The 25539-nt window shown below is 48.0% G+C and overlaps 1 protein-coding gene across 2 annotated transcripts in view; it reads right to left on the reverse strand.

The window, feature by feature from the left end:
* MTMR12 (myotubularin related protein 12) overlaps positions 1–23298 on the reverse strand; it is a 65690-nt gene extending 42392 nt beyond the window's left edge. Inside the window, exon 1 of one of the 2 annotated variants that reach the window (XM_019930189.3) lies at positions 23128–23298. In XM_019930189.3, the coding sequence (XP_019785748.2) occupies positions 23128–23295 (168 nt within the window). In that variant the 5' untranslated portion in view covers positions 23296–23298. The remainder of the gene's footprint in view (positions 1–23127) is intronic. The other variant, XM_004319594.4, reaches the window with a different exon arrangement.
* Between the last annotated feature and the right edge of the window lie 2241 nt (positions 23299–25539).

Here is a 25539-nt window from a genome sequence, read left to right on the forward strand (position 1 = left end):
CGTCTGAGGCAGGGAGAGCCCAGACAGCCCGTCCTGAGGCTGAGGAACAAGAGCAAAGTCACGGTGTCTTCACAGAACCTGTTTTGCGTGTGGTCTGTTTTGGAGACGACCGTGATTTCCACCCCAGGAGATGCCAATCAATCAAGCCTCTCTGAGGCAGCGTTCTCAAAGCTGTGGAGCGGCAGGTCATCTGGGGAGCCTGCAGACACTCAGGCCCCAACACAAGCCTGAGCAATCAGAGTGCGGGGCATGCAGCTCAGCCTCCGGTTTTGTAGAAGCTCCCCAGATGACCCTGATGCATTGCTCTAGGTTACACGAGAGGGACTGTTTTTGCATATGTAAATGCTATGAGTGTTTTGGTAACTCAGAAATTCTCATTGAGAGTTTTCATCATCTGTCATTGACAAAGAACTGAATTAAAGCACAAGTATTTTTGACAGGTTTATCATCTTTCTCTGAGGAAAGCAAAGCTATTCATTAAATTCAATCAGCTGTTAGAAAACTCTAGCAATCATCTTTAGCGCTTGGAACTGAAGCCAGCACGGAGAAGACTACCCTATTGTTACGTCCGAGGAAGTATCATCTTCCGATAATAAAGATGTTATACTACCCCAAACTACCTACATACATCAATTCTTGAAATGGTTAGTGATATTCTTTGTTTACATTCCATAAACAAGACAGTTAGGAGACATCTTTTAGAACTCTGTCCTACCCCAAACGCCCCTTCCCCAGACAACTGTCCCCTGTGCCCCACCTCCAGGAGAGAGTCACTGCCTCCCCATTACCTGCGTGGGCTAACAGACAGCAGTACCAGCAAACGGCTAATCGTTTTATCTCCCCATTAATTTGGCTGAAGGGCCAAGAGAAGCTAATCAAACTGGCTGCTTCAACTCCAGACCTGCAGATTTGGCCACAAATATGGAGCCACGGAGAAAGCTGTTCTGCAAAGAATGAGACACGTGAAGAAGATACGTGGAGATAAAAGCCCAACCCAGACACACAAGCAGTCACAGCCTGGACTCCATGGCTTTCCAGGCTCTAGCGAGGCCCACCCTCGCCTCTGGCCCACAGTTCCATGAACCACACCTGTATCTTTATAAATGGATCCCCTCGTTAGCAAAAACTACCTACAGTGGTTCTGCTGATTGTCACCAACGGCATCAACTTAGACCAACTGCACTAACAACTGAAAAACCACAGATGACAGAATCACGTCATGCAGCATGTCAACGTGCAATATATCCGGGGCCGCAGGATTAGGAATCAATGTCAGAGCCACCAATCTCACGAGTAAGACTGGCAGGGGAGAAGGGAAGCGGGAGCTGCACTGCCTGCTTCGTGAGCCTGAGTATTCGCGCCCAGGAAGGAGGCAGGGTCCCTGGTGGCCTTCCCTCACTAGAAATGGCAAAGGAAGACTCCCACAGACCTGCTCTCCATTCTAAAACACTGTCACAACATGGCATGTTCTCAAAGGGATGAAAATGAATCCACCAGAAGCATTTCCTGGGAGAGAAAAAAGAAAATGACTGGAGACATTTTCCCCACTCACCCTCGTCTTTGTAAAATGCCCCAGAAGCTTAGTACACATTTTTCATTTTAAAAGTAGGGACTCCTCTTCTCTAGAATGATGTTAAATACGTTCTGATGTTGGCAACAAGCTGCTGACCAAAAATTGATCTGTGAAAAGGGAAAACCCACCAAGCAGCTAAGTCATGGAGGAGTCACATATCTCATGAAGCATGTGGGAATTTCAACACCGGCTAGGGGGACAGAAAAACCACCAAGATTCCTAACAGTGCTCGACTTCCTACTAAAGCTGCCACTATTCATCAGACTTCCTTCAGCTGCAGAGAGGGAAAGGAGAGGTCAGAATAATGCAGTAAGATATACACCGCTGCTGACAAGCCAGCCTCCAAAAATAATCTAACCACCCAGTGCATGTGAGCCCCTGCCTCGAATGCCATGAAACAGATCACAAGACTTTACTTATCCAAAACACAGACCGTGCAGCAACCTCATCTATTTGGAACACTGCTGAAAATCACAAAGTGAAAAAGACTTCTGAGCAGTAAAGACAGGTGTGTCCAAGTTTGGGCACAGCAATCAAAGCCCTCCCCAAGCTGTCAGTCCCAGCTTCCACTTCGACCAGATGCTTTTAACTATAATGATAAGAGCCAGCATTTATTAAGCTCTATGATGTGCCAGGTAAGTATACTTCATTAGTACCTCATTAATCCTCACAACTCTAGGACTGGCGTTATCTCCATTTTACAGGTGAAGAAACTGAGGCTTAAAGAGGTTCCAGAACTTCCCTTTTATAGGAAAATAAGTCACTAACCAAGGGTTCGGCCCAAGCCCCGACTAACTCCAGAGCCCACATTCCTCGCTGCTGTGTCCTAGTTCCAATAAACATGGTCTCCAGTTTCCTACCACAAAAGAAAAAAAGTCATCACAGCCATTGCGTATAACAGAAAACCAGTCTCCTGTTACAAAACTGATTAGAACAAATCAGAAAAATTCCCTTAAGAAAACTGTACTCCACTGTACAAGGATTTGCCTCATACAGGACAAAAGCATGTGAAAGCTAACACCAGCTACACTCCTGAGAATCTGCTGAGAAGCTGCAAAGCAGCCTGGTCGTTTCCATTCCACTGGTTCTCAAAAACTAGTTTCTTACCAAGTTCACATTCAGAATGCGCACATCTCGAAAGTGTGATGGACCTAGGGCCCCTCAGCAAAGGCACAAAAAGGGAAGGGCCCTGCCAGATGATCACTGACCTTGAGAAGAATGGAGCGGGGGTCTCTACAATGAAGCTCTCGTAGGCCAAAATGCTTATAAATGTTCACATCAACCCTTCACTGCTTACAAGGGCTCTGAGTCAAAAACTGAAGTTGTTATTCTCGGTTTAATTTTATCCAGCCAGAAGGGCAAATTCCAAGAGGCAACATAACATCCCTAAAGGTTCCAAAACACAATTTCCTTCTATCACATCTGGCACCAAGTGCTAAAAAGACATAACACAACATTTTATTTCCTCCAAGTCGCTCCACTGGTCTAAAATGGACACTTAATACTCTGTTTTTTCCGCTAAAACAGAAAATCTGAGGGGAGAAATTCATTTGCATCTACATATTAGGTGGGAATCCATGTGTATCTTAGAACAAAATTTCCCTTTTTTTAAAGCAGAGAGTTGTATTTTTAACACAGCCTAGTACTGACAATTTAAGTTTTGTCTTTCCCCTGGCTTCTCCAAACTTCTCTCTGTGCATGTACTGAAAACAAATAATACAGACTTGAGACCACAGTCCAAACCCAGCTCTGGTACCTACAGACATGAACTTGGGCTTGCCATTTAACCTGAGCTTTGGTTTCCTCCTGTGTGAATGGAAACAATACCACCTCAGTATGAGGATATGAAGAGAAACAGGTGTAAACACCTGGCATACATATTCAGTAAATGGGAGTTGTTACAATTGTTGGACCCAGCAGAATCTATGCTTCTTGATTCCTTTCTTTTTTCTCCTCCTTTCTTTTGATGACTAAACAAAGAATTCCAACATACTACTTAAGAGTTGCAATGATTCAAGACTCTGAGTACAATAATTTCTGCTTCTCTCTCAATCCTGTTTCCCACATGAAACTAAATTGACACCACTCAGGAGGCTTCTCAATTCTTTTTTTTTAATTGTGGATCAGAAACTCCTGCAATTCACAACATCCAGGTTGGTCCTAATTCCATTAGACTTGGACTGCACAGTAATACCTGAAGTCGTAGAAAAAGAAACGGCACTTTTCTGTTAATAGGATTTGTTTTCTACAATGACTTAGGTCCTGTCCTTTGCTGTCTTTTCTTCTGCAATAGTAAGTACTTTGAACCCACTATAAGACCAAAACAGTAGGGCTTCCCTGGTGGCGCAGTGGTTGAGAGTCCGCCTGCTGATGCAGGGGACACGGGTTCGTGCCCCGGTCCGGGAAGATCCCACATGTCGTGGAGCGGCTGGGCCCGTGAGCCATGGCCGCTGGGCCTGCGCGTCCGGAGCCTGTGCTCCGCAATGGGAGAGGCCACAACAGTGAGAGGCCTGCGTAACGCAAAAAAAAAAAAAAAAAAAAAAAAAGACCAAAAGAGTAAACTAATGGCTTTCTTAAGAGAACACCGCATCTGAGGAAGGGACTGCTCAGGCATGCCAGCAAAAGGTAAGCTTTCCCGACTGCTGAATTTATTCAAAGTAGATTAAGCTGGGAATTCCCTGACGGTCCAGTGGTTAAGACTCAGAGCTTTCACTGCCATAGGCCTGGGTTCAATCCCTGGTCGGGGAGCTAAGATCCCACAAGCTGCGGGGCGTGGCCAGAAAAACAACCAAACAAAGTAGATTACGCTACTGAAAGATGGCAACAAATTGTGAATAAAAACCTATACAAGCACTTGCGCACTGGAAGAAAGGAGCCATGCTGCAGGCAATCATCACTAATATCTAACCTGTCTCTGGTTAACACTTCAAAACAAGTATAAATGTTCACTATCAATTCTTACAAGATAATCAACTCAGGAAAAAAAATAAGCACCATTGCCACTACCATCAACCATCCTCCACTCCCCAAATCAAAACATACACCAGTCCTGAGAAGAGAAATAACCTAGAGGACTCCAGTAAGTCAGGGTATGCAAAGAGGAATCATAAAGAAACCCTCCCCTCAAAAAATGTGAATTTTTTCCTTTACTTTGGGAAGCGGCCTGTATGGGTGGTAGAGAGAAGGTAGGGAGCACAGAATGGAGAGTACTCATCAGCTATGTCCCACAGTTCCTTTGCCTCCGTATTTTTACAGTAGCTTTTTGAACTCCACAAGAAAAACACAGAAAGAACAAATACGGAGATAATATTTCAAAGTTTTTGTTGTTGATCCGGGGAGAACGAGCATAGTTGAATGGAGAAGAGGGGAAAGGGTTAACAGTAAGGTACAGCCCACGTCTGGATGCACTGAATCTGGACATGGATTTTTTTTTTTTTTTTTTTTGCGGTACGCGGACCTCTCACTATTGTGGCCTCTCCCGTTGCGGAGCACAGGCTCCGGAGACGCACGCTCAGCGGCCATGGCTCACGGGCCCAGCCGCTCCGCGGCATGTGGGATCTTCCTGGACCGGGGCACGAACCCGCGTCCCCTGCATCGGCAGGCGGACTCTCAACCACTGCGCCACCAGGGAAGCCCTGGACATGGATCTTAAAGTGGGTTACAGGACATGATGAGATTCCCACGTGCATGTCCTACTCCTGACCATGCTGAGTTCTCAATGTGTATAAGCTGTTGTCTTCATTGGCAAATTTACTGGATGAGTGATTAAAACGCTGTCCAACCTGACCTTTACAATTGGATGAGTAAATACAATCTCTTCGTCCGCCTGCCGATGCAGGGGACACGGGTTCGCGCCCCGGTCCGGGAAGACCCCACATGCCGCGGAGCGGCTGGGCCCGTGAGCCATGGCCACTGAGCCTGCGCGTCCGGAGCCTGTGCTCCGCAACAGGGGAGGCCACAACAGTGAGAGGCCCGCGTACCGCAAAAAATAAATAAATAAATACAATCTCTTCCTTACTGACATCACAGATGACTACATCATGACTCAGGGGTCGCTTACAGACTGCAGAAATCACAAGTGTCCATGCTATGAATGCCAAAGTGGCTACTTTCAAGGGCCAACGCTTACTAAGGCTGAGAGGTGAATAATGATGACACAGTTCTAGAGCCTTTGGGGCAGGCATCGTTGAAAGGGCTTTATACTTATCAACTCAGTTAATTCTCATAGCAAGCCTTGGAGTAGGGCTCTTATAGCCACTGTTACCTCCAACTCTGCAGACAAAGCAGACACCCGGCTAGAATGTGGTGGAAGCAGAGGTCAAACCTGGTAGCTGGCTCAGCCTGTGTTCTTACATGATGCCACACTACCTCTTCTGTGGAACAAAGAAAAAAAGGAAAACAGGACAGAAAGATCAGTGAATGTATCTGCTATACCCACCTGAAACCAGGTCAAAGCAAGCATCAATAAAAGAGCCCAGGGAAAGCCTAAAATTGTTTTGGAGAGGCAAACAGAGGCTGAAAGGACAGAAGCAAAAAAACAAAATACATGTACCCCCCCGGAGTAATGGCCGCTACGTGGGAAAGAACTCGGGGGCTTCCTCAACACCAGCTGAGAGTTCACCTCCTATGACTCACTCCACTGGGTCCTCCAAGGCCTTAGTCTCTGGGTGTCACCCCAACCAACCCGCGAGAGTTCAGCAGGAATCTTCGATGTACCACACTCCAGGGAAGGCTCCAACCGCAAATAACACTGCTATGTACAGTCTGGGCTACCCGGTGCTTCCCCCTTCAAGAGCATGTCATCCTAAGAGCCCCCCTTACACCTCCTTCTCCTTCACCCCAGTACCCAGTCCTTCACCACCAAATCCAATCAGTAAGACCCATTACATATGCCCACAACCCATGCTCCTCTCTCACCTCCACAGCACCACCCTGGTCCAAGCTACCATCATCTCCCACCCGGACCACTGCAACAGCTTTGCACCTGCTCGACCTGCATCTGCCTCTTTCTTATGCATTCTCCACCTAAAGTGGCAGTGCTCCTTTCACAGCACGGTCTGCTCTGGATTACTGGTGGCAGGAGGGCAACAACCTGATAAAGCCTGCAAGGAGGCCCTGCACAGCCTGGTCCCCACCTCCTTGTCCGCCCTGCTCTCCCACCAACCTCCTCCTCAGTCTGCATGTTGGCCACACTGGTCTTCCTTCAGCCTCTCGTACCTGCCAAGCCCCTTCCTATCTGAAGTCCAGGTTCCTTCTGCTTGGAATGCGTCTCCTTTCCCTCCTTGCCCTGTGAATTTTAAGTATCCATTGGACCTCAGGACAAGGGTCATTTCCTCTGGGGAGCCCTCTCTGTTTCCACGTTCTTACAGCCCTGTGTATCTCTCCCTCCTAGCACTTGTCATAACTGCAATTTCACATTTATTTATGTAATTATTTAAGTCTATCTCCCCACCAATCTATAAACTCTTTGAGGGCAGGTCCTCTGTCTGGTTTTTTGCTTGCCATATTGTCCCAGAATCCAATACAGGCCTTGCAAACAGTAAGTGCTCAGAAGATTTCGTTGAGTAATTTAATTAATAATGGCTTTAGGTAATGAGAGGTTTTTAAAAACACTCCAGCAGGAACCAGAGAGACACATGGGAGGGAGATTAAGAGACAATATCTAGGCTTGGGCTTTGACGTGGGTGGCATCACCAAATGCTCTCATCATACTGTAAAGAACATTCCATTAAAGGCTGTCATGTACGTGGTATTAATCCAGAAAGACTAGAAGTCATGAAGCCTGTCCAGTAAGAACTGCAGGAGAGCAGGTGCCGTGGATGGGCCTGGCATCATCCCAGGATCTCCCAGGAAATTCAACCAGCGTCCAGGGACAGCTGCCTCTGCACCAGCCCTGTTCTCTGGAGCAGCGGGAGCTTCTGAAACTGTCACCTGGTTTCGGGGAAGGGCCCGGAGTCCCCCTTAACCCTTTGCTCCTTCTATCCCACTACCCTTCAACTCTGATCCTCCCTGCCCAGCTGCCTCATCAGCAAATGGTCACAACTGTACTTCCAGAGCTGTGACACGTGGGACAAAAGTCCTTACTGACCCCAATTAAGTATCATGCTCAATGTGTAAGAAAAGAGGGCTAGAAAAGTACAGTTCTTTAACAATCAAGCAGAACGGGTTCCACTAGTTATGCTGACAGACTTTTCCCTGCAAGAGGCCTGAAAAGGAACTCATTTGAAAATGATGCAAATTTTCAACAACTGGGGCGTTAAACACCATCCCTGTGGTTTGTGCAGCGCCTCTTGCTACTCCATCTGAGTGTGGACAAAGCTTGCTATTATGGCACAAAAGAACAGCAGAGACGGCTGGCACTGGTCAAAGAACGTCCAAGTCTTCAAAACTAGGGTATCTCAGTGGCCTGAATTCAGTTAGAACAGCGGCATGAACATAAGTGGAGGGTAGTTCTGCCAGAGTGCGAGGATCAAGGTTGGGGTTTGGGGGTTAATTCCTATTTCAACATTTACCCCAATGCTATGGCTACTTTTTTATGTTTGTTTCTTTTAGCTTAAAAAGAGGATAAAGGGCATGAACAGCAAGTCTTCCAGTTTCCGCACATTTTACCCCACAGGTCAAAAGGACCTACGTCTGTTCCTGCTGCCGCGGTGAGTATCAACAATTCCCAGGACACGCAGCTGCCACTGCCCTCACATCTAAGAAACTCGCCCCGTGCGGAGCCAGGAGCACTCTTATTCTGGCCACGTCTGTGCCAGACGAGACGTGAGAACTGCCACCCATTCTCCAGCAAGCCTGTGGCCCAAAGGAGACACACCCACTGCGACCCACCTCATACAGGTGGCCCAGCAATTACGAGGTGTCCATCTGATCTCCTCTCAGAACTACGTCTCTGAGAAGGCGTGGCCCAAAGCACAGGGTTCCCGTGAGCCTGGGCAGCGAAACCAGTGAGTCAACACTCGAGCTGTATGTCTGGTTACTCAGAGGTGCAAGATGACCCACTGCCAATAGATACCAATTCATTTCAACAGCTCCTGAGTGACCTACCTACCAAATGCCCCGTGTAAAAAGATGAAGAACTGACTTCTGCCCTTAAGATGTTCAGACAGACAAAAAAATAATAACTGGAAAACTGGGTATTCAGTGCAATAAACATTAGACACCTGCAGAAGGTTATCTCTACGCATCATCTCACTTAATCCTTACAACTCTTAACTGCCGTTACTGTTCCCATTTTAGAGATGGGGAAAATGAGGTTGACCAAGGTTAAGTGAAGCGAGACTTGAGCCTGGGTTTGCCTGTCTAGAGCCATGCCCTTCACTACAATAAGCCTGCTCCTGTCCGCCGACCACATCCTCGCCAAGGACACCGTTTCCTCTCCCCGGCCTTTCAGACACTCTTTCACTGACCGAACTGTCATTTCTTAGGCACCTGCCGTACCAGCACAGCAAAAGCAGATGTGAACACAAGGCACAGCCCTGACCTCCTCAGAGTACATGGGAGTCTGACCACAGCACAAGCAACAGTAATGACTCGTGTACGCTGCTACGCTGTGCAGGAGGCCACAACAGCAACACAGCAGACACACCTAACCGCATTCGGAGGGGGTCAGCAAAGACTGCTACCCTCAGGAAGTGTCATTTAGAGCCCTGAAAATCAGCAGAAATGCGTCTGGGCCAAACGACCGACACTCTGGCTGGCTGCTCTTCCTCATCTCCTTTCTGGGCAGGGTCCACAGGACCTCTGTTCCTTGGGGCAGCTCTCCCACAACATATGCTGACAACCCTCCTCCCTTCAAATGTATCTTTACTCCAGATCTCTCTTCAGAGCTCCAGATCTGGACCCCAAACAGCCTCCTGGCCTCATGTACTGTAATGTCCCTCAGATCCTCCAAATTCACATTTCTAAGTCAGCTCATCATTTTCCCCCGCCCCTCGCCGAACCTGCTGTCCTCTGGACTCTGGCCCTACCGTACACCCAGCAGTCATTCTCAGCTATCCCCTGCCTCTCATGATCCTGTCTGCTCTGCTTCCTTAATGGTTCCAGAGTCCGTCCACGCCCGTCCTTCCCTGCTGCTGCTCTTCCTTCCAGCCGCCAGCACGCACCTTGCGCACCCCCACGATCAGGGTCTTGCTCCCGCCATCCAGCCCCCTGCGCAGCCGCTGGACCCCACAGTCCGCTCTCCCCTGTCCCGCCCACCCAATTCGTCCAGTCCACTGTCCACATAGTTCAAGTCCTCTGCAAAGCTTTCTCGGGCCTTCCCTGGTGGTCCAGCAGTTAAGACTCTGCACTCCCAGTGCAGGGGGCTCAGGTTCAATCCCTGGTCAGGGAACTAGATCCTGAATGCCACAACTAAGAGCCCACATGCCATAACTAAAAGATCCCGTGTGCCGCAACTAAGAGCCAGCTAAATAAATAAATAAATAAGTAGGGCTTCCCTGGTGGCGCAGTGATTAAGAATTCGCCTGCCAATGCCAGGGACACAGGTTCGAGCCCTGGTCCAGGAAGACCCCACATGCCACGGAGCAACTAAGCATGTGCACCACAACTGCTGAGCCTGCGCTCTAGAGCCCACGAGCCACAGCTACTGAGCCCGTGCGCCTAGAGCCCATGCTCCGCAACAAAGAGAAGCCACGGCAATGAGAAGCCCGCGCACCACAACAAAGAGTAGCCCCCGCTCACCGCAACTAGAGAAAGTCCACGCGCAGCACCAAGACCCAACGCAGCCAAAAATAAATAAATTAAATAAATAAAAATTACTACCTAAGTATGTGATTAGTGGCAGGTATTACTGACCTTTCCCACACCTCTCCGTTAGCTGGCTTCCTGAAACACATTCTAGTCTCATGAATAGGGCAGGGGCACGTTCAAAGACAGACTTTAAATTGGAAGCCTTATCACTGAGGATAGAGACTAGAGACTAAGTGAATCTATCTACTGTCCTGGTCCAGGAAGCTAGAGAAATCAAAATAAGATTTGTTCCCTGGAGCTGATTCCCAGGGCTGCTGGTTCCCCACTCCTGGCCAGGGGGCTCCGCTCCCTTCCGAGCCAGCCTTATCAGGTACCAGCTTTGCCACTGACCACAGCTCCACTCTACTAACCTTACACTGCCTTGGCAGTTGGATACAAGCAACGACTACTCTGACAATAAAGCACGTCAGCAGCACCTGAAGCCAGGGGAGCAGACATGCAGTAAGAGGCAAACTAACGATCTCTGTCTGGACTCAAGGTTCCAAGACCACAGATGCGGGGCAGGGTTGGGACCTAGTCCTTAAGGACTCTGCTGTTTACTCATCATGCAAATCAGTTCTCAGCCACAATACATGTTCACTCCACAGGGCGAGCTGGGAACGCTCAAGAGCACTTCAGACTAAGCATCTGTTATCCGCAAAAATATACGTCTAACTTAAACACGGAAATATATAATTTGCTGGAGGTTTTCCTATGTCCTGTTTCACATGTTCTACGTCATTTATTTTGACAACAGTCCTGTAAGGAATTCTCATCCCCACTTTACAGATAAGGCCACTGAAGCTCCAAGAGGGTAAATAATGTGCCTGGGCTCACAGGGCTAAACAGGTGATGAAGCCAGAACTCAGGACTTCTGACACCAAGTTCAGTCCTGATTCTTAAACTGTGTTTTGTAAAAGCTTTATTAAGACATAACTCGGGCTTCCCTGGTGGCGCAGTGGTTGAGAGTCCGCCTGCTGATGCAGGGGACATGGATTCGTGCCCCGGTCCGGGAAGATCCCACGTGCCGCAGAGCGGCTGGGCCCGTGAGCCTTGGCCGCCGAGCCCATGCGTCCGGAGCCTGTGCTCCGCAACAGGAGAGGCCACAGCAGTGAGAGGCCTGCGTACTGCAAAAAAAAAATTATATATATATATATATATATATATATATATATACACCATCAAGTGTCCCTTCAACTGTAACAAGTCTCCAGGACAGGGAAATAGGCAACAACCTCAGACAGCACCCTCACCCCAAGAGCTAAGCAATACTTACTCATTCTTGTAAAAAATAAAGTACAGTATGTGTGTGTGAAAAAAAAAACTTACTCATGTGTCATTCTAAGTCCTTTCTCTCACATTTAGATTTGCTGCTTTTTTCCCCTACCTCAGACTTTTTCTTTTTGAAGGAAGAAAGTAACTGCTCACCAAGATCCAAACTAAAGCCCTCACCTGTTTTGACAGCTCATCATTTACTGAACAGCAGTGAAAGGATTACTCGTGCTTCTTAGCAAGGATCACTCTTACCAGGCATTCCCCAGGCCTTTAAATAATCCAAACACTTTAGCACATTCTCCCTAGTAAGAACCTCAGGCTAGAGAGTAAATGGTAAGACCCATCGCAGCAGTGTAAGCCTCAGAACCCACAGATCTGACCGCAACAAAAAGCTGGCTTAATTCCAACAGAGAGGGTCTGCTCGCTTGTTGGAACGGAAGCTGCCTAAGGAAGCAAAGAGCAGCTGGAGACACACCATGGGGAACAGCTGGGCTTCAGGTGTCCACACAGGTCACCAGTTTACCAAACTAAGCGCCACAGTGACAGCGAAAAGGGGTATTTTTAGGCAAAGCATCTCAGGCCAAAGCAGACTCTTGGGGCACAAAGACCAAGGGTAGAGTCAGCAAGCACACTGAAGTTCCTCACCTAGTTCTCAACCTCAACTCCCCCAAATCACTCTGCAGGAGAAATAAAAACGACCTCTGAGTAAATGGAGTCCACAGTCATGTATTTTGTTTTTGTTTCTTTGTACTTCTTTGTAGCACATACCACAATCAGTGCCCACTCTCCTCCATCCACCACTCCAGCCAGAATGCTAGCTCCTTGTGAACTCATCTCTGCATCATTGTCTGGTAAACTGCATCATGGACTTTAACTCTTTGTTCTTTCGTGTAGCCAGGCCCTTGGTCATGTGACTTTGCAGGGACTTGTTTTGGTTAACATTTGCCATCTTCAGTGACAGGGATGTAAACAAAAATTAAAAGTGATATATTTGGAATTTATAACCCTAGGTAAGTATAAAAGAAAATTAAATAAATGTTCAAATGTTGTATTCTAAAAACAAACAAACAAAAAATGACCTCTGAGTGAAGCTCCCACCAGCTACCCTCTGAGGCCCTCTCCAGGGACGGCCCTGGGCCACAGTCCATTCAGCCCTCTCTGAAGCCAGCCTGAGCTCCGCAAGGCCACACTGAGTGGCCAGCACTACAGCCCTGCCCTCAAGGAGCTTACAGCTCTGTTGGGGAAATACGAGCCACAGACATAGAACAATTATACACAAAGGAGTAGAGAATAAACACTCAAATGGCATCACCAAAACCCAGAGCTATAGACAGCCTGTATCACGGCTAAAAGGAGGACGGCAGCTAGTTACGAGCAAAGCCTTGAGAACGCAAAGAGGCTGAAGTAACAAGAGCCTTCGGTACTGCCTGGTCTGGGGCTTTTCACACTGTACCTCTCATACTCTCTCTCTTCTGGTCTTTCTCTATTTTGGGGTTTCCTTTATGATTTCATTTGAAATAGCAGTTCTCCACAGGGGCTGAAGGAAGAGATCATGGTTAACAGAAAGAACACAGGTCCCTGCTGCAGGTCCCCGCTCCCACCCTGACACACACACACCCCTCCCCACCCCTGGGGCCTGTCTCAACCTCCAGAGCAGCGCGTGGTACAGTGCGTTTTGAAAAAGTTGTTCAAGAACCACACTGTTTAAAAAAAAAAGTTCCTTGCACAAAATATGTTTAAAAACACTTGCCTATGGGCTTCCCTGGTGGCGCAGTGGTTGGGAGTCCGCCTGCCGATGCAGAGGACACGGGTTCGTGTCCCGGTCCGGGAAGATCCCACATGCCGCGGAGCAGCTGGGCCTGGGAGCCATGGCCGCTGAGCCTGCGCGTCCGGAGCCTGTGCTCCGCAACGGGAGAGGCCACAACAGGGAGAGGCCCGTGTACCGCCAAAAAAAAAAAAACACTTGCCTAATCCAACTCTATAAATCAGGAAATGAGACCCAAAGAGGTTGAAGGGGCTCCCTCAGGGACACACAGAAGAGAAACAGCCAGAGCCCAGGGCTCCCAAATCCAAGCTACTTATCTTTCAACAAACCAGAAGCAGTCAGAACCTGGGGTTAGCCTGGAAAGTGCGTTAAGATTTGGACCAGTGGAAGGGGCAGGGGGCATGGAGGACTCTTAACAGGAAAATGACACGTGAAGGCTGCATCCAAAAGGAGCCTGGCCATGATGGGAGGAGTGTCTCGGGGAGGGGGATGCAGAAGGGAGCAGTGGCAGGTGGAGAGACCAGGTAAGCAGCTGTGGTCGGTGGTCCCGGGCATGAGAGGAGATGCTAGCAGGAAGAGTGGCAATGGAAATGAAGACAGACCACCACAGAGGCCCCTCTCAAAGGGCACCCTGGGGACTGCAACTGGTTTGGACCACACGTGACTGGGGAAGGAGGGGGCCACTGGCAGCAGCTAGGAAGGTGGGAAGTGGAGCTGAACTGGAGTTTCAGGCCCAGGACCTAGCATGCTGCCCAAACCCCAGGTCCTCCTGGAAGCCCTTGAGACAAGGGAAGATACTGTTACAGGAGGACAGAGAGGGAATCCATGAAACAACTCACTGGAAAAGAAATCGGTGCCGGAGGGGAAATGGAAAGGGTGCCCACTGTGGGTATGGCAGGGTCCAATCAGAGGGACAGCACCCCTGGCTCCAGACACAAGCCTCTGAGAGTGCAAGCAAAGAGCAATGCTCGAAGGGAACGTAGGTCAAGTCTTGCCATTATCGGGACCTGCTCAGGTGGCCCAAGAAACAAACACATGAATGAAGACACACAGCTGCAGCTTCTGGGGTGAAGAGTAACGCAACTACAGCAGCTAACATTTCATAAGTGTTTAGTACGTGCCGAGTTGTGCTGACTTAGCAGCTCTCCACGGATTGTCTCACTTAAGACTAATGTCACTTGTATGGGTTAGATACTATTACTTTCATTCCCATCTCACAGGTCAGGAAACTGAGGCTCAGAGAAGTTACATATCCAGCTTAAATCCATACAGCAAGGGGCAAAGCTCTAATTCCAAAGCCATGCTGCTAACCCGCATATCACACTGAAAGTGAAGAGGGCAGCGCTGGAATGTGCACAAGCGCTAGAGGAAAGGTGTCAGGGAGCAGTCATGGGGCTGTCAGAGTCTTATCACTGAAGCTAACCGATGGGACCAACAGCAGCTGCAGAAACACATGGCGCTGCCTTCTGTGCCTCCCCTCCTGGTCCCCCTCCAGAGCTGCTATGTAAATACCAGGTCAGCCGAGTAGCTGGCAGGGAGCTAAAAGCCTTGGGGCAGTAGCTTTTCCATCGTCTTGGAGCAAGAGGAACTGGGGCAAATGAGAAGCTGCCTACAGGCTCACCGAGAGCCAGACGGACGCGCAAAGCAGCATCCGCAGAAAGTGGGGAACAACAGGCGTGTCCCAGTGGTGCCCCTGGATTCTACTCTTCAGGACCTGCCTCACTTGCACCTCCGCGGGCACCTTATACAAGGGGAGAGGACAGATGGTCTGACCACCTGGTCCCCACGCACCTGTAAGCCTTTCAAGTTGTGCCTCCTACCTGCCCACTGCACCCTCCCCCACCTCCGCAGAGCGGAGCCCACGTCAACGCTGCCCTTTCCAAGTCCCACGCAACCTTCCAATGAGGCCAGATGCTGCGGAGAGGCAGCAGTGGGCCCTCCTCCGTGCCCGAGAGCGTCGTGTGCTCCCGCTCAGCAACAGGCAGCACCTACCTCTGCACGTCACGGCCATCTGTCGACCTGCCATCTCTCCAGCAGAATGTCAGCCTCCGGAGTGCACAGACTGCCGATTTTATTTTTCACGCCTAATTCTAACACGGTGCTTAGCAAATGGTAGTGACACACTCAGTAATTCTTCTGATTCAAGTTCTTGTTAATAATAATAAAAGCACCTAGCAGTTGTTGAGTATCTGCCACGTATCACATCCCAAGCTGGGTGTACATGGTATTTCTTCTCATGCTCAAAATAAGCCTGCCGGGAAGATGGGCACCCAGCGTCACAGGTGAGGAAAGGGAAGCTTGGAGAGGTGAAGTCACACTGGGAAGTGGGTCTCAAGGAATTAAAGCAAAACACGAATTCAATTTTATGTATGGAGAAAAGGTAGGAACACAGTGAGATTTTTCATCTAAAAAACTGGGATCATTCCCTTCAAATGTATTCTCAGAAATCTTAAAAAACTCTCTCAGCAAAAACAAAAGGAAAAAAACCCCAGCAGCTCAGGACCACTGCCTAAAACAGGGGTTGGCAATCTGTCACAAGGGAAAGGTAGACTTCAAAATATTTCACCACTGTGGCCGGCGCTTTCATACACAGGCCCTGCTTTTCTCGTGGCTCAAGCCATTCTCTCCCCCCAAAGCAAACAAGTGACGGTTTAGATGCCACCTCTGAAAGGCTGCCCACCAGCCAGGTCTCCAAGGAATGACGAAGGGGCACAGGAGGGAAAAGCGTTTACATATGTAATCAAAACAGCACAGTCTGGCAACTGCCTTTGATGTAGGTAAAGAGAATTATTACTCCCAGAGGTAATTTGATTTTATTTACTCGTATCTTAAGTAAGTCATTGACCAGATGTGATGGACAAAGTCTGGCCTATGATAGAGAGGCTCAGAAATGAGGGAAGAGAAAAAAATAAGTCCACAGAAAGAATCTAGCAAAATGTCAAAGGCCAAATGTTAACAATGAAAAAAGTCAACTGCTAAATGTTCTCATTAGGTTTGGAATTTAAAACATAATCAAATCATTCTCAAATGTATAAAAGAACAAAGAGAAGAAGAAAAGAAACTTTCGGAGATAGTGAAAAATACTCTAAGGAAGAGCTACCACCGTGAACTTTCCCGGCATGATACCATGGCAACAACCGCAAAAACTAAATATTCCACTGTCATTAATACCTTAGCTGGGAAAGATCCTGTATTCTAAGATTGACGATTAAGTACTTTCTGAAACCATCCAGATGGCTCCTGAGTAAAAGTAACAATGAAAGCCCACATCTCCTGAAGGCTCCCCAGGCGCCAAGCTCTCCGCTGAGGGCTTTGTGTGCACAGTCACAGTGCAGACTCATAAATGTTCACATACACCTATCAGGTAGGATGGGTATTATTATTCCCACTGTTCGGGTAGAAATATGACCAAGGCTTAAAGGACTGGCCTCACACACAGCTAGCTAGGGAGAGCAAAGACAAGTGCCTGCTCTCCTTGGAGGGTGACACCCCAGGTATGCAGAGGGGATTAAGGAAAGGGGGAAGCCCTGCGGCCCTTCCGGTTCTCGGTTCTCCGGCAGCTTCGCTCCCTCCTGGAGTCCCTCTCCCATTTCCACCTCCTCTCTTCTGCCTTCCAAAGCAGCAGAATATTCGAGGTTAGCAGAATTATTCCAGTTCAATCCTACCTCCTAATCTAACTCAAGGAGTTTATTGTAAGTGATTCATTAAACTGCAAACCCACTGTTCTCCAAATAAAGCACATAAGAAGTCACAAGCTTAACTTGATGAGAAACTGAGGGAGGCTTCCTGCTGGAAAAACGACTCGACGTTTCTGCTCTGCTGACGCGAATCAGCGGTACCACCTTCAAACACAACCACCGCAGGGCAGTCTATCCATTTTTACACATATTATGAGTGCAACCATATAAGACACAAAGCCTAGACAACTAAAAAATGGAAATAACTGCTTTGGTTAGGGTAGCACAATTACGGGTAGCTTTATTTTTCTAACTTCCAAAGTCTGCAACATTGTCTTTATCATAAAAATAAGGTATACATCTCTTATAGTGATAAAAAAATTTTCTGACCCCCTAAAATTGAGTTCTCTCTAAAGCACGCTGTGACATAGAATGGCTTCACGTGGAAGCAGTCAAAGGATATCAAATATTCTGTTGAGGATGTTCAGAGAAGGATCTAGAACTTTAAATTTCTAAGCATGCATTCCCCACAGCCTAAGATTTTGACAGCAGTGCTGGTTTTAGCTTCAGAGACGGAAGCAGGGCGCAGAGAGAGGCTGGCTAAGACGGGGGCTGTCTGTGTGGCAGCTGCTTGATGGGCTGCAGGAAGTGTTGCTTGACAATAGCCTCATGACATCTTTGGTGCTCTATCTGCAGAAGCTGTGTGGTGTTGGATGGGACCCAGGGAGATGCCGCAGGAAGCACATGCAGGAGAGAAAAAGCGGAAGATTTGGACAGATCGTCAGGCTCAAGCCACAGCTAAGAAAGTGGTCATTTTAGGAAGAACTTTGAATGTCCTTTAATGGCCTGTTAAATCACTATAGATGACCTCTAAGCTGAAGGAGAAAATTCTGCCATTAAAAAATTAGTTTGGAATGGAGAAAAAGTTATACAGTCTTAAAGTAATGGGTCTAGATTTTGCTTTAAAAGGTATTTTTTATGGCTAGGACTGAGGAAGGAGGTCTGTTTTAGGCTAAGCCAATCTCCTCTCGTCATCGATCCATCAAAGTCATCAAAATTAGCGGTCCAATACCAGAGGGTTCCACCAAAAAATCATCTCAATCATTTCATCTGTTTTGGATCCCCAACATCTTAGAATAGTGCCTGGTACTAGTAGGTGCTGAATAAATATCTGTTGAACAAATTAACCGTATCGCCAACGAGCCCCATATCTGCTCACAGTCCCCTGGTGGAGAACCTAAAAAAGCCAAGAAAGAAACCGCTGCTAGAGAACACGAATGAGAAAGCACTCCAGTGTGCAAACACCAGGCATGCCTACAAGCATGTTTCACTAATGATATCCCTGCACTCACAAATAGAGGGATAAGAGCATGGCCCTGGAGTCAGAAGGCCCTGGTTTACATTCTGGCAGCAATCTTCGCCAGCTGTGACCCTGAGTAAGGTGCTTAACCTCTCTGGGTCTCACTTTCCACATCTAGACACAAAAAAGGGAGGTAATGGTAGTATCTGCCACATAAGACAGATGAAGATGAAATGAGATAAGCAGTTTCTGGGACACAGAAGTGCCTAATGAATACCAGTGAATTCTTGGTTTGTTTATTTTGATATATACCTGCAGTCCTATCTCTGGGAAGAATTCAGGATCATGGGTTCACTTCTCCCCACCAAAAGAAATGGCCTTAAATGAGGAAGAGGCAATCGAATGCATTCTTTTTCCTGAGGGATCAATAAGAAGGAAAAAAAATCGGCTCTTAAATCTGGGTTTTTTGGACCCTTCTCAATCTTCATGTCTCTTCTTGCCTTTTCTCCCACATCTACATAAAACCTTTCCTGAACTGCTGTGGGTCTGGCTTAGCCACAGTCACTGCTGGCCTCCAGAGACAGCTCTTAACTGTGTTCTACAATAACACTGTACCCCGGGCAGGGCAATTAACCCCGCTGGGCCTCATTCACATCGACATAACAGAGGAAGAGTTCAGGGGTGGAGTGGATCATCTTTAAATTCTCTTCCAAGTCTGAAAATCCACAACTAAGTAATTGATAACTATTATTAGTGCATTCAAGTCAAGCACTGACCTAAACTCAACTAGAAAGTACATCTTAACCATATTTGGAATACCACACAAACACGGGCAGAAGTACAGCAAACTCTAAAAGCTGAATTTTTCCTGGTCTTAGTTTCAGAGAACAACACACAAGTACCCTGAGGCTTTTATTTGGCTCCCTTATCACAATGGAACCGGCTCTTATTAAATCAGAACTTTCTCTTAGGATCACCTAAGGGTCCTTTATTTACAAGCTGCCAGGTACAGACACTAAGCATTTCTAACCACTATGAATTACCAAACCCGTGCTTACAATTTCCAGGTAACTGAGCAGAAAACTGACAGTCTTAAAGAATCAGAATTGTCATTCGGCAGCAGAGAAGGTGACTAACTAGAAAACCATTTAAAAACCACACTACTGGGGTTTCCCTGGTGGCACAGTGGTTAGGAGTCCACCTGCCAATGCAGGGGACATGGGTTCGAGCCCCAGTCCGGGAAGATCCCACATGCCACAGAGCAACTGGGCCTGTGCACCACAACTACTGAGCCTGCGCTCTAGGGCCTGCGAGCCACAACTACTGAGTCCACACGTCACAACTGCTGAGGCCCGCACGCCTAGAGCCCATGCTCCGCAACAAACGAGGCCACCGCAATGAGAAGCCTGCACACCGCAACGAAGAGCAGCCCCCGCTCACTGCAACTAAAGAAAGCCTGTGCACAGCAACAAAGACCCAACACAGCCAAAATAAACAAACAAACAAATAAATACATTTATAAAAAAAAAAAACCACAATACTTTCTTGGGCTCTTCGCGCTACCTAACATCTCCCCATCACACTGTCTGTCTCTGTTGAGGAAAAGGGGTCTAATTTAAAATGAAGTTATAGGTTAACAATGGGCATAGAAAGACATTTACAATATACATTTCTGGTGAAATGGGCAGATTACAAAATAATGTGATCAGCAATATTAGTCCCGTTTTGGTAAAAAACATATGCATACATCTACACACGTATCTGACAGGATACATTCCAAGTCGTTAATAAGCTTATACTTTTTCTGTAAAAAATTTGTTTGCTTATTTATATTGTCCTATTTTTCTACAATGACCACTTCGACTTCTGAAATAATAATAATTCAAACAGGTGTTTTATTTAATAAGAAAAGTGGATCTGGCACCCAAACTATAACCAAACACCGCCCTGAAGCAGAGCTCAGCATCCAGGGTTCCCCTGCACAGAGGCACCTTGTGTCTAAGGCTAAGCTGGGGTGGAGGTGTTGAGATGTTTTTAAGTACCAGCCATCGGGTACCACCAAGATAGGCCCAGCTCTCTCCCTCCTGTTCACCTCAGCCTCCAGAACCATCAGCTTCCCATTTACGCAATTTACTGATCTGCAACCCTCTGGGCAGAGTTCACAAAACATGACCAAAGATCCTAAATTACAGTTCAGGATTTTAACTTTCACATTCACTGATTTAGGAGAATCAATGACAGAAGAGCCAAGTTACTGTGGCAGAGATCCAGTTTTAACAGGTGAAGTTAACTCCCACCCCTCATTTTAGGCTGTCCAATGCCAATCCTTTCTGATCACAAGACAAAAAAAATAAGCCATCATGTTTATAAGCATCATCTTCAAATACTTTATCCAGTTAAGCCTTCTGCTTTTAATAGAAAGTGCTGGCTCTTGATAGCCTCTCTGGCATACAGAATGCAGCTGTTGATAAATCTTCTAAGATCTGATCAGCCTAGAACAAGTCCATCACCAGGCACAGGTATCATAAGGCACTTTGCACCGTGAAGGCGTGAAGGGTGTTCTGGAAGCTTAGTGATCTACCAGCAAAAAGGTGTGTGAGAAATCGCGACTTCCCAGCTAACAAAAACAAAGAGCATACAAAGAAGACAGTGATCGGAAAACACATGTGACAAGCAGTAAAGATGAGGGCAGTGTGAGGGAAAGGAATAGAAACAGCAGAATGACAGTCTTCAGAAAAGTGTTCTGAAGGATTCCTCCTCCCGAGTCAAGAGAAGGTTACCAGACCCAGTGCTCTCAGAGGCACATAGGCTATACCTTGAAGCTGCTCACATGCATCTCCCATAACGTAATAGCTAGCAAAAGCTATACTGTACTTAACAGCAAATTGCCTCCTTACTCCCTCAATCCCTTATCTTCTAAAAACCATCCATGATTTAGGTCAGAGCCTTATCCTGTCACAAAATATTTTTTGAGACAGATTTCAACAAAGAAGCATAGTGTCTACACAGCACTATTTTCTTGCAAGAAAACAAAACTGCCAACTATACGGATCTGAAAAATGTGACCACTTCAGGCTTATTTTGGGGCTGAACCACTCCCCTTCCCTAATTATCCCTCAAAGGAAACATATCAGGAGCTGTGGGCAAAGAGGGTAAACATGTCTAATTACAACATGTGCTCTTGGTGGATAAAAAATTTGAACATTCTTTAACTCTGGCCACATTTCAGAAGACCTTCCACTTGTAGTTTAGTCTCCCTAAAGAGGAAAGGTTAAAAGATCAGTTGTGTTTCAACCAGGTCTCCATCAAAAAAGACACAAAGAGAAACTGACCACATTTCTTACCCTCCATACTACAGGAGAGCCTGCTGAATATGCAAGATGACCCTGACTCCTTATCAAGCACTTACAGAGGAAGTGGTTTTTATTTAAAAATCAGGACTAAAAATAAGACCCATTTCAAGAGTACTCTCCACTGGAAAAAAAGACACACATTTGAATTTAAAGATATATATGCAAAGGCTTCAGGCCACAGGTGGTCTTAGAGAAGCGGTCCTTGATCAAGCCCTCTCACCCACAGTCCACCTGCCTTTGCTCTACAGAGGTGTGAAGACAGCCGAAGAGTTTGCTGATGCTTCTGCACATTGCTGTTTAAAGTGCTGAGAGAGGAGCAGGAAAACACCTTCAGAAATCCAAAATGAAAATGCATCTAATTAGGCATTTGGATTGGGAGCTATAGCTCAAGAAGCTCTCAGCAAGGCCTACAGGTTGTAACCTCTCTCACCTCCTCTCCTAGGACTCTCCCCCTCCTCCCCTGGATTCTGCAGGGCTGGTTTCCGTGATGGCCCTCCAACACTCCAGACTCTTCCCTCAGATCCCAAGCATCCTTCAAAGCTTTGCTCAAATGCCACTGCGCAAGGAGAAGGAGGTCTTTTCTTTTCCCATGATGCTTTCAACTTCTAAGATACCATATAATTTACTTATACCTATTTTATTCATTGTTTACCCCTCTCTCCCTCAGATAAGCTCCGGGAGAACGGGGATCTTTGTTTTGTTCATTGATGTATACCCCCAAGCAGTTTTAGAACAGTGCCTGGCACTGAGTAGGAGCTCAAAAAATATTTTCTGAATGAATGAATGAACTTGACAGTAAAACTCCAGGAGGAAAGCAGCCGGGGAGTCGAAAGGGTGATGGTGAGGGGGTGAAATAAAAAGGGGAAAAAGCGACAGAGGGGAATTTACAAGGAAGAGGTAGAGGCTGACTGAGGCCGGGACCGACCCACACTTTCTCCCTGCAGTGCTGACGGGAAGCGAGAGGCAGTGCACGGTATCCCGCCAGCGGCATCAAATAGCACTCTTAGAAGCAAGCAGCTGAGATAAGCAAGCTCTACAGACTCACTGAGAAATTCCAAGGGCAGGGCAGACCCGCCCGGACTGCAGGCTCTGGGCAGGTCCCCAAGGGGGTCCAGACGTCCCTGCTCTTCCCCTCTCTCGGTGCCCCAAACCCAGCTCCCCTCCACTGTAGCCAGGAGCGTGCCGGGCCGCAGTACCTTCCCGGCTCGGGCCCCTTCACCTGGTCGCCAGCAAGCCGGGCCCTGCACTCGAGCACCTGCCTGCCCGCGTCAGGGATCCTCAGCCGGGCCCGCCGGGAAGCCCAGCGCGCCCCTGGGGGCCTCACTCCGCTCGGCTTCCCTCCGGCACCCGGGCAGGAAGCGCCCGCGGCTCTTCCTGCGACGGGTAAGGGGCTGCAGGCGCCCCTCGCCCCTGCCGCTCCAGTAAGACGCCCCGCCCGCGCGGCGCCCCCTTACCTCGGGGCGTACGTACGACACGAAGGAGGGCTTGGGCGCCTTGGTGCCGCCGCCACCGCCGACTACACCTTTCCCCAGCATACCGCCGCCCTGGGAAGCAGCGACGCGCGGGATCAGAGGCGGCCGCTCGCAGCGGCCACCAGCACTGGCGGCCGGGGCTCCGCCCATCCCCAGGGCAGCGGCGGCCGCGGCACCGCCCGCATCCGGCTCCGCCGCTGACACCGCTCGCCCCGCCCAGGCACGCGGGCCCCACCCACTCCGCGCGCAGGCCCAAGCAGTCGGGAACCCGCGGCCGGAGGCCACGCCTCCTCCGCTGGCGACAGGCCGGTCTGCCTGGCGGCTACTAGCCTTCCGAGATAGGCTCCATTCCACCGTTTGCGGCAAAGCCCGCCCCCATGCGTTCTCTGATTGGCCAGAAGCCTCTGCCGGCCGAGCCCCACGTCAAGTCCCTTCTTGAATGAACCTGGACAGATGTTTCTTCTGACCAATCCAGAGAGCGTTCTCTCCGGACTCCCCGGCGATTGGATAGCAAAAATGTCGCCGCCGCCAAGTGATCCTGCAGTCACTAAGTTGTGAGCATTGGTTCACTGCCGTCGTTCTCGTCTTTTTCCTTGCCGTTTTGGAATAAAACTTCCGAAAGTGTAGTGTATCGAATCTCACCGATTGAATGAGTGAGTTTCAAACCCCCATCAATGATGTTCGGGCTTACTGTTTTAAGTGCAGACAAAAATGAGACAAACCAAGTGCTAGGCACTTAGGAATGGGTTTGAATGATCATAAAAGGCCTTGTCGACCTCATTTTCTGAAACTTTTTTGTTTTTAATCTTTCCGTTTCTAACAGAATATCAAAAGGCCTTAAGAGATTTCTTTTATTCACCCTCCCAAGTTATCGATAAAACCCTCATTTTTAGTGAAGATTGCAAAGAAAATTCATTTAAATTCGACATTTGGTACGAAGCATTATGTTAGACACAGATGACTAAAACAGTTTCAGCTCTCAAGAAACTCAGTCTAGTGGAAAAAACTAATAATAAATATTTGCAGTTAACTTTCTCCGTGTCAGACCCTGGTAAGCATTAGTCTCGTCAATGGCTAATGCCCTTTACCCTCTTCATCTCCATGACCGCCCCCTCCCCCCTCCCGCGCACCAAAGCCAGGCCAAATAAACATAAAATCTGAGTGAAAACGAATGTGGTTACTTTTTTTTCATCTCTCAAGCTTTCATATATTTATTTTAATAGATCTTTATTGGAGTATAATTGCTTCACAATACCGTGTTAGTTTCTGTTGCACAACAAAGCGAATCAGCCATATGCATACACATGTCCCCATATCCCCGAATGTGCTTACTTTTGAAAACATAGGTCAGGACAAGTCCTGTGGTCTCATTTCAACCTGATTGCCATCCTTCAGCCTATCCAGTACAGCATGGCTGGAGCTACCAGAGTTGCACTATCCCAGTCCTCAAGAAGAGCAGAAGCAAGTAATTTGCCCTGGTCTCGCAACAGGTCACTGACAGAGCTGGGATTCCAGCCCAGGTGTGTCTGATTCCTAAGCCCAAGATCCGAACATTATTATAATTACACAAATTAGGAAGGAGCACGATAAAAGAGCGGTCAATTCTATTTAGGAAGGCTAAGTCAGGCTTCATGAAGAAAGACGCTCCTTAGGGAGGTGTCCGGAATGAAGTTATTTGTGGGGACTAATAGTAGCACTTTATATTTCACAGCAGTTTTTACTTTTCAAAGTGAAACGGCAGGGCAGATTTTTACAGTCTGAACAAATCTTTACATTCTGACTTTTCAGTTTTCCATGATCTTGCACTGACCATAGTCAGTACGTTGGCGTGGGTGCCTGTGGCCAGGGCTTGCTTCCTGGACATGCAACTAGTGCAGTCACACAGGCCCGCAGCTAGAAGGGCTTGGGGCTTAATGCTCTGCGGTCGCGGCCTTCAAATTCTGAATCATTTTATCTTCAAATTTGTGTTTTTTAAGTGAGGTGTGATGGTACGATGGAACAAGCCCAGGGGTCTTGAAGCCTCAGCTCCTGCACAGTCCTCTTGGGTGCCCACCCTGTCCTGGCACCCTGGCCCTCCCCAGCCAAACCTAAGTCTCCTGCTTACCTCTGTCGGGGCGGCAACCTGGCCTCATCATCAGAGGGGGAGTAGTGAGCGGGAGGTCTTGGGTTCTGCCATCGCCATCCACCCCTCCCGCCCACGGGTGCCTGGACACGGACAAGGAGATGATCAGGGTCAGGCACAGCCCCCCAACCCCTTCCCATGTCTCTGGGTGGGGTAAGCAGGCATCCCTGCCCTAGGTTGGCAGCTCCATAACTATGCCCTTTATTATTTGTGTTCTTGGGCAAGTTACTTCATCCCTCTGTGCCTGTGATTCTGTCTGGGATGATAATAAC

Source organism: Tursiops truncatus, chromosome 3, assembly GCF_011762595.2.
Source record: "Tursiops truncatus isolate mTurTru1 chromosome 3, mTurTru1.mat.Y, whole genome shotgun sequence".
Lineage (NCBI taxonomy): Eukaryota > Metazoa > Chordata > Mammalia > Artiodactyla > Delphinidae > Tursiops > Tursiops truncatus.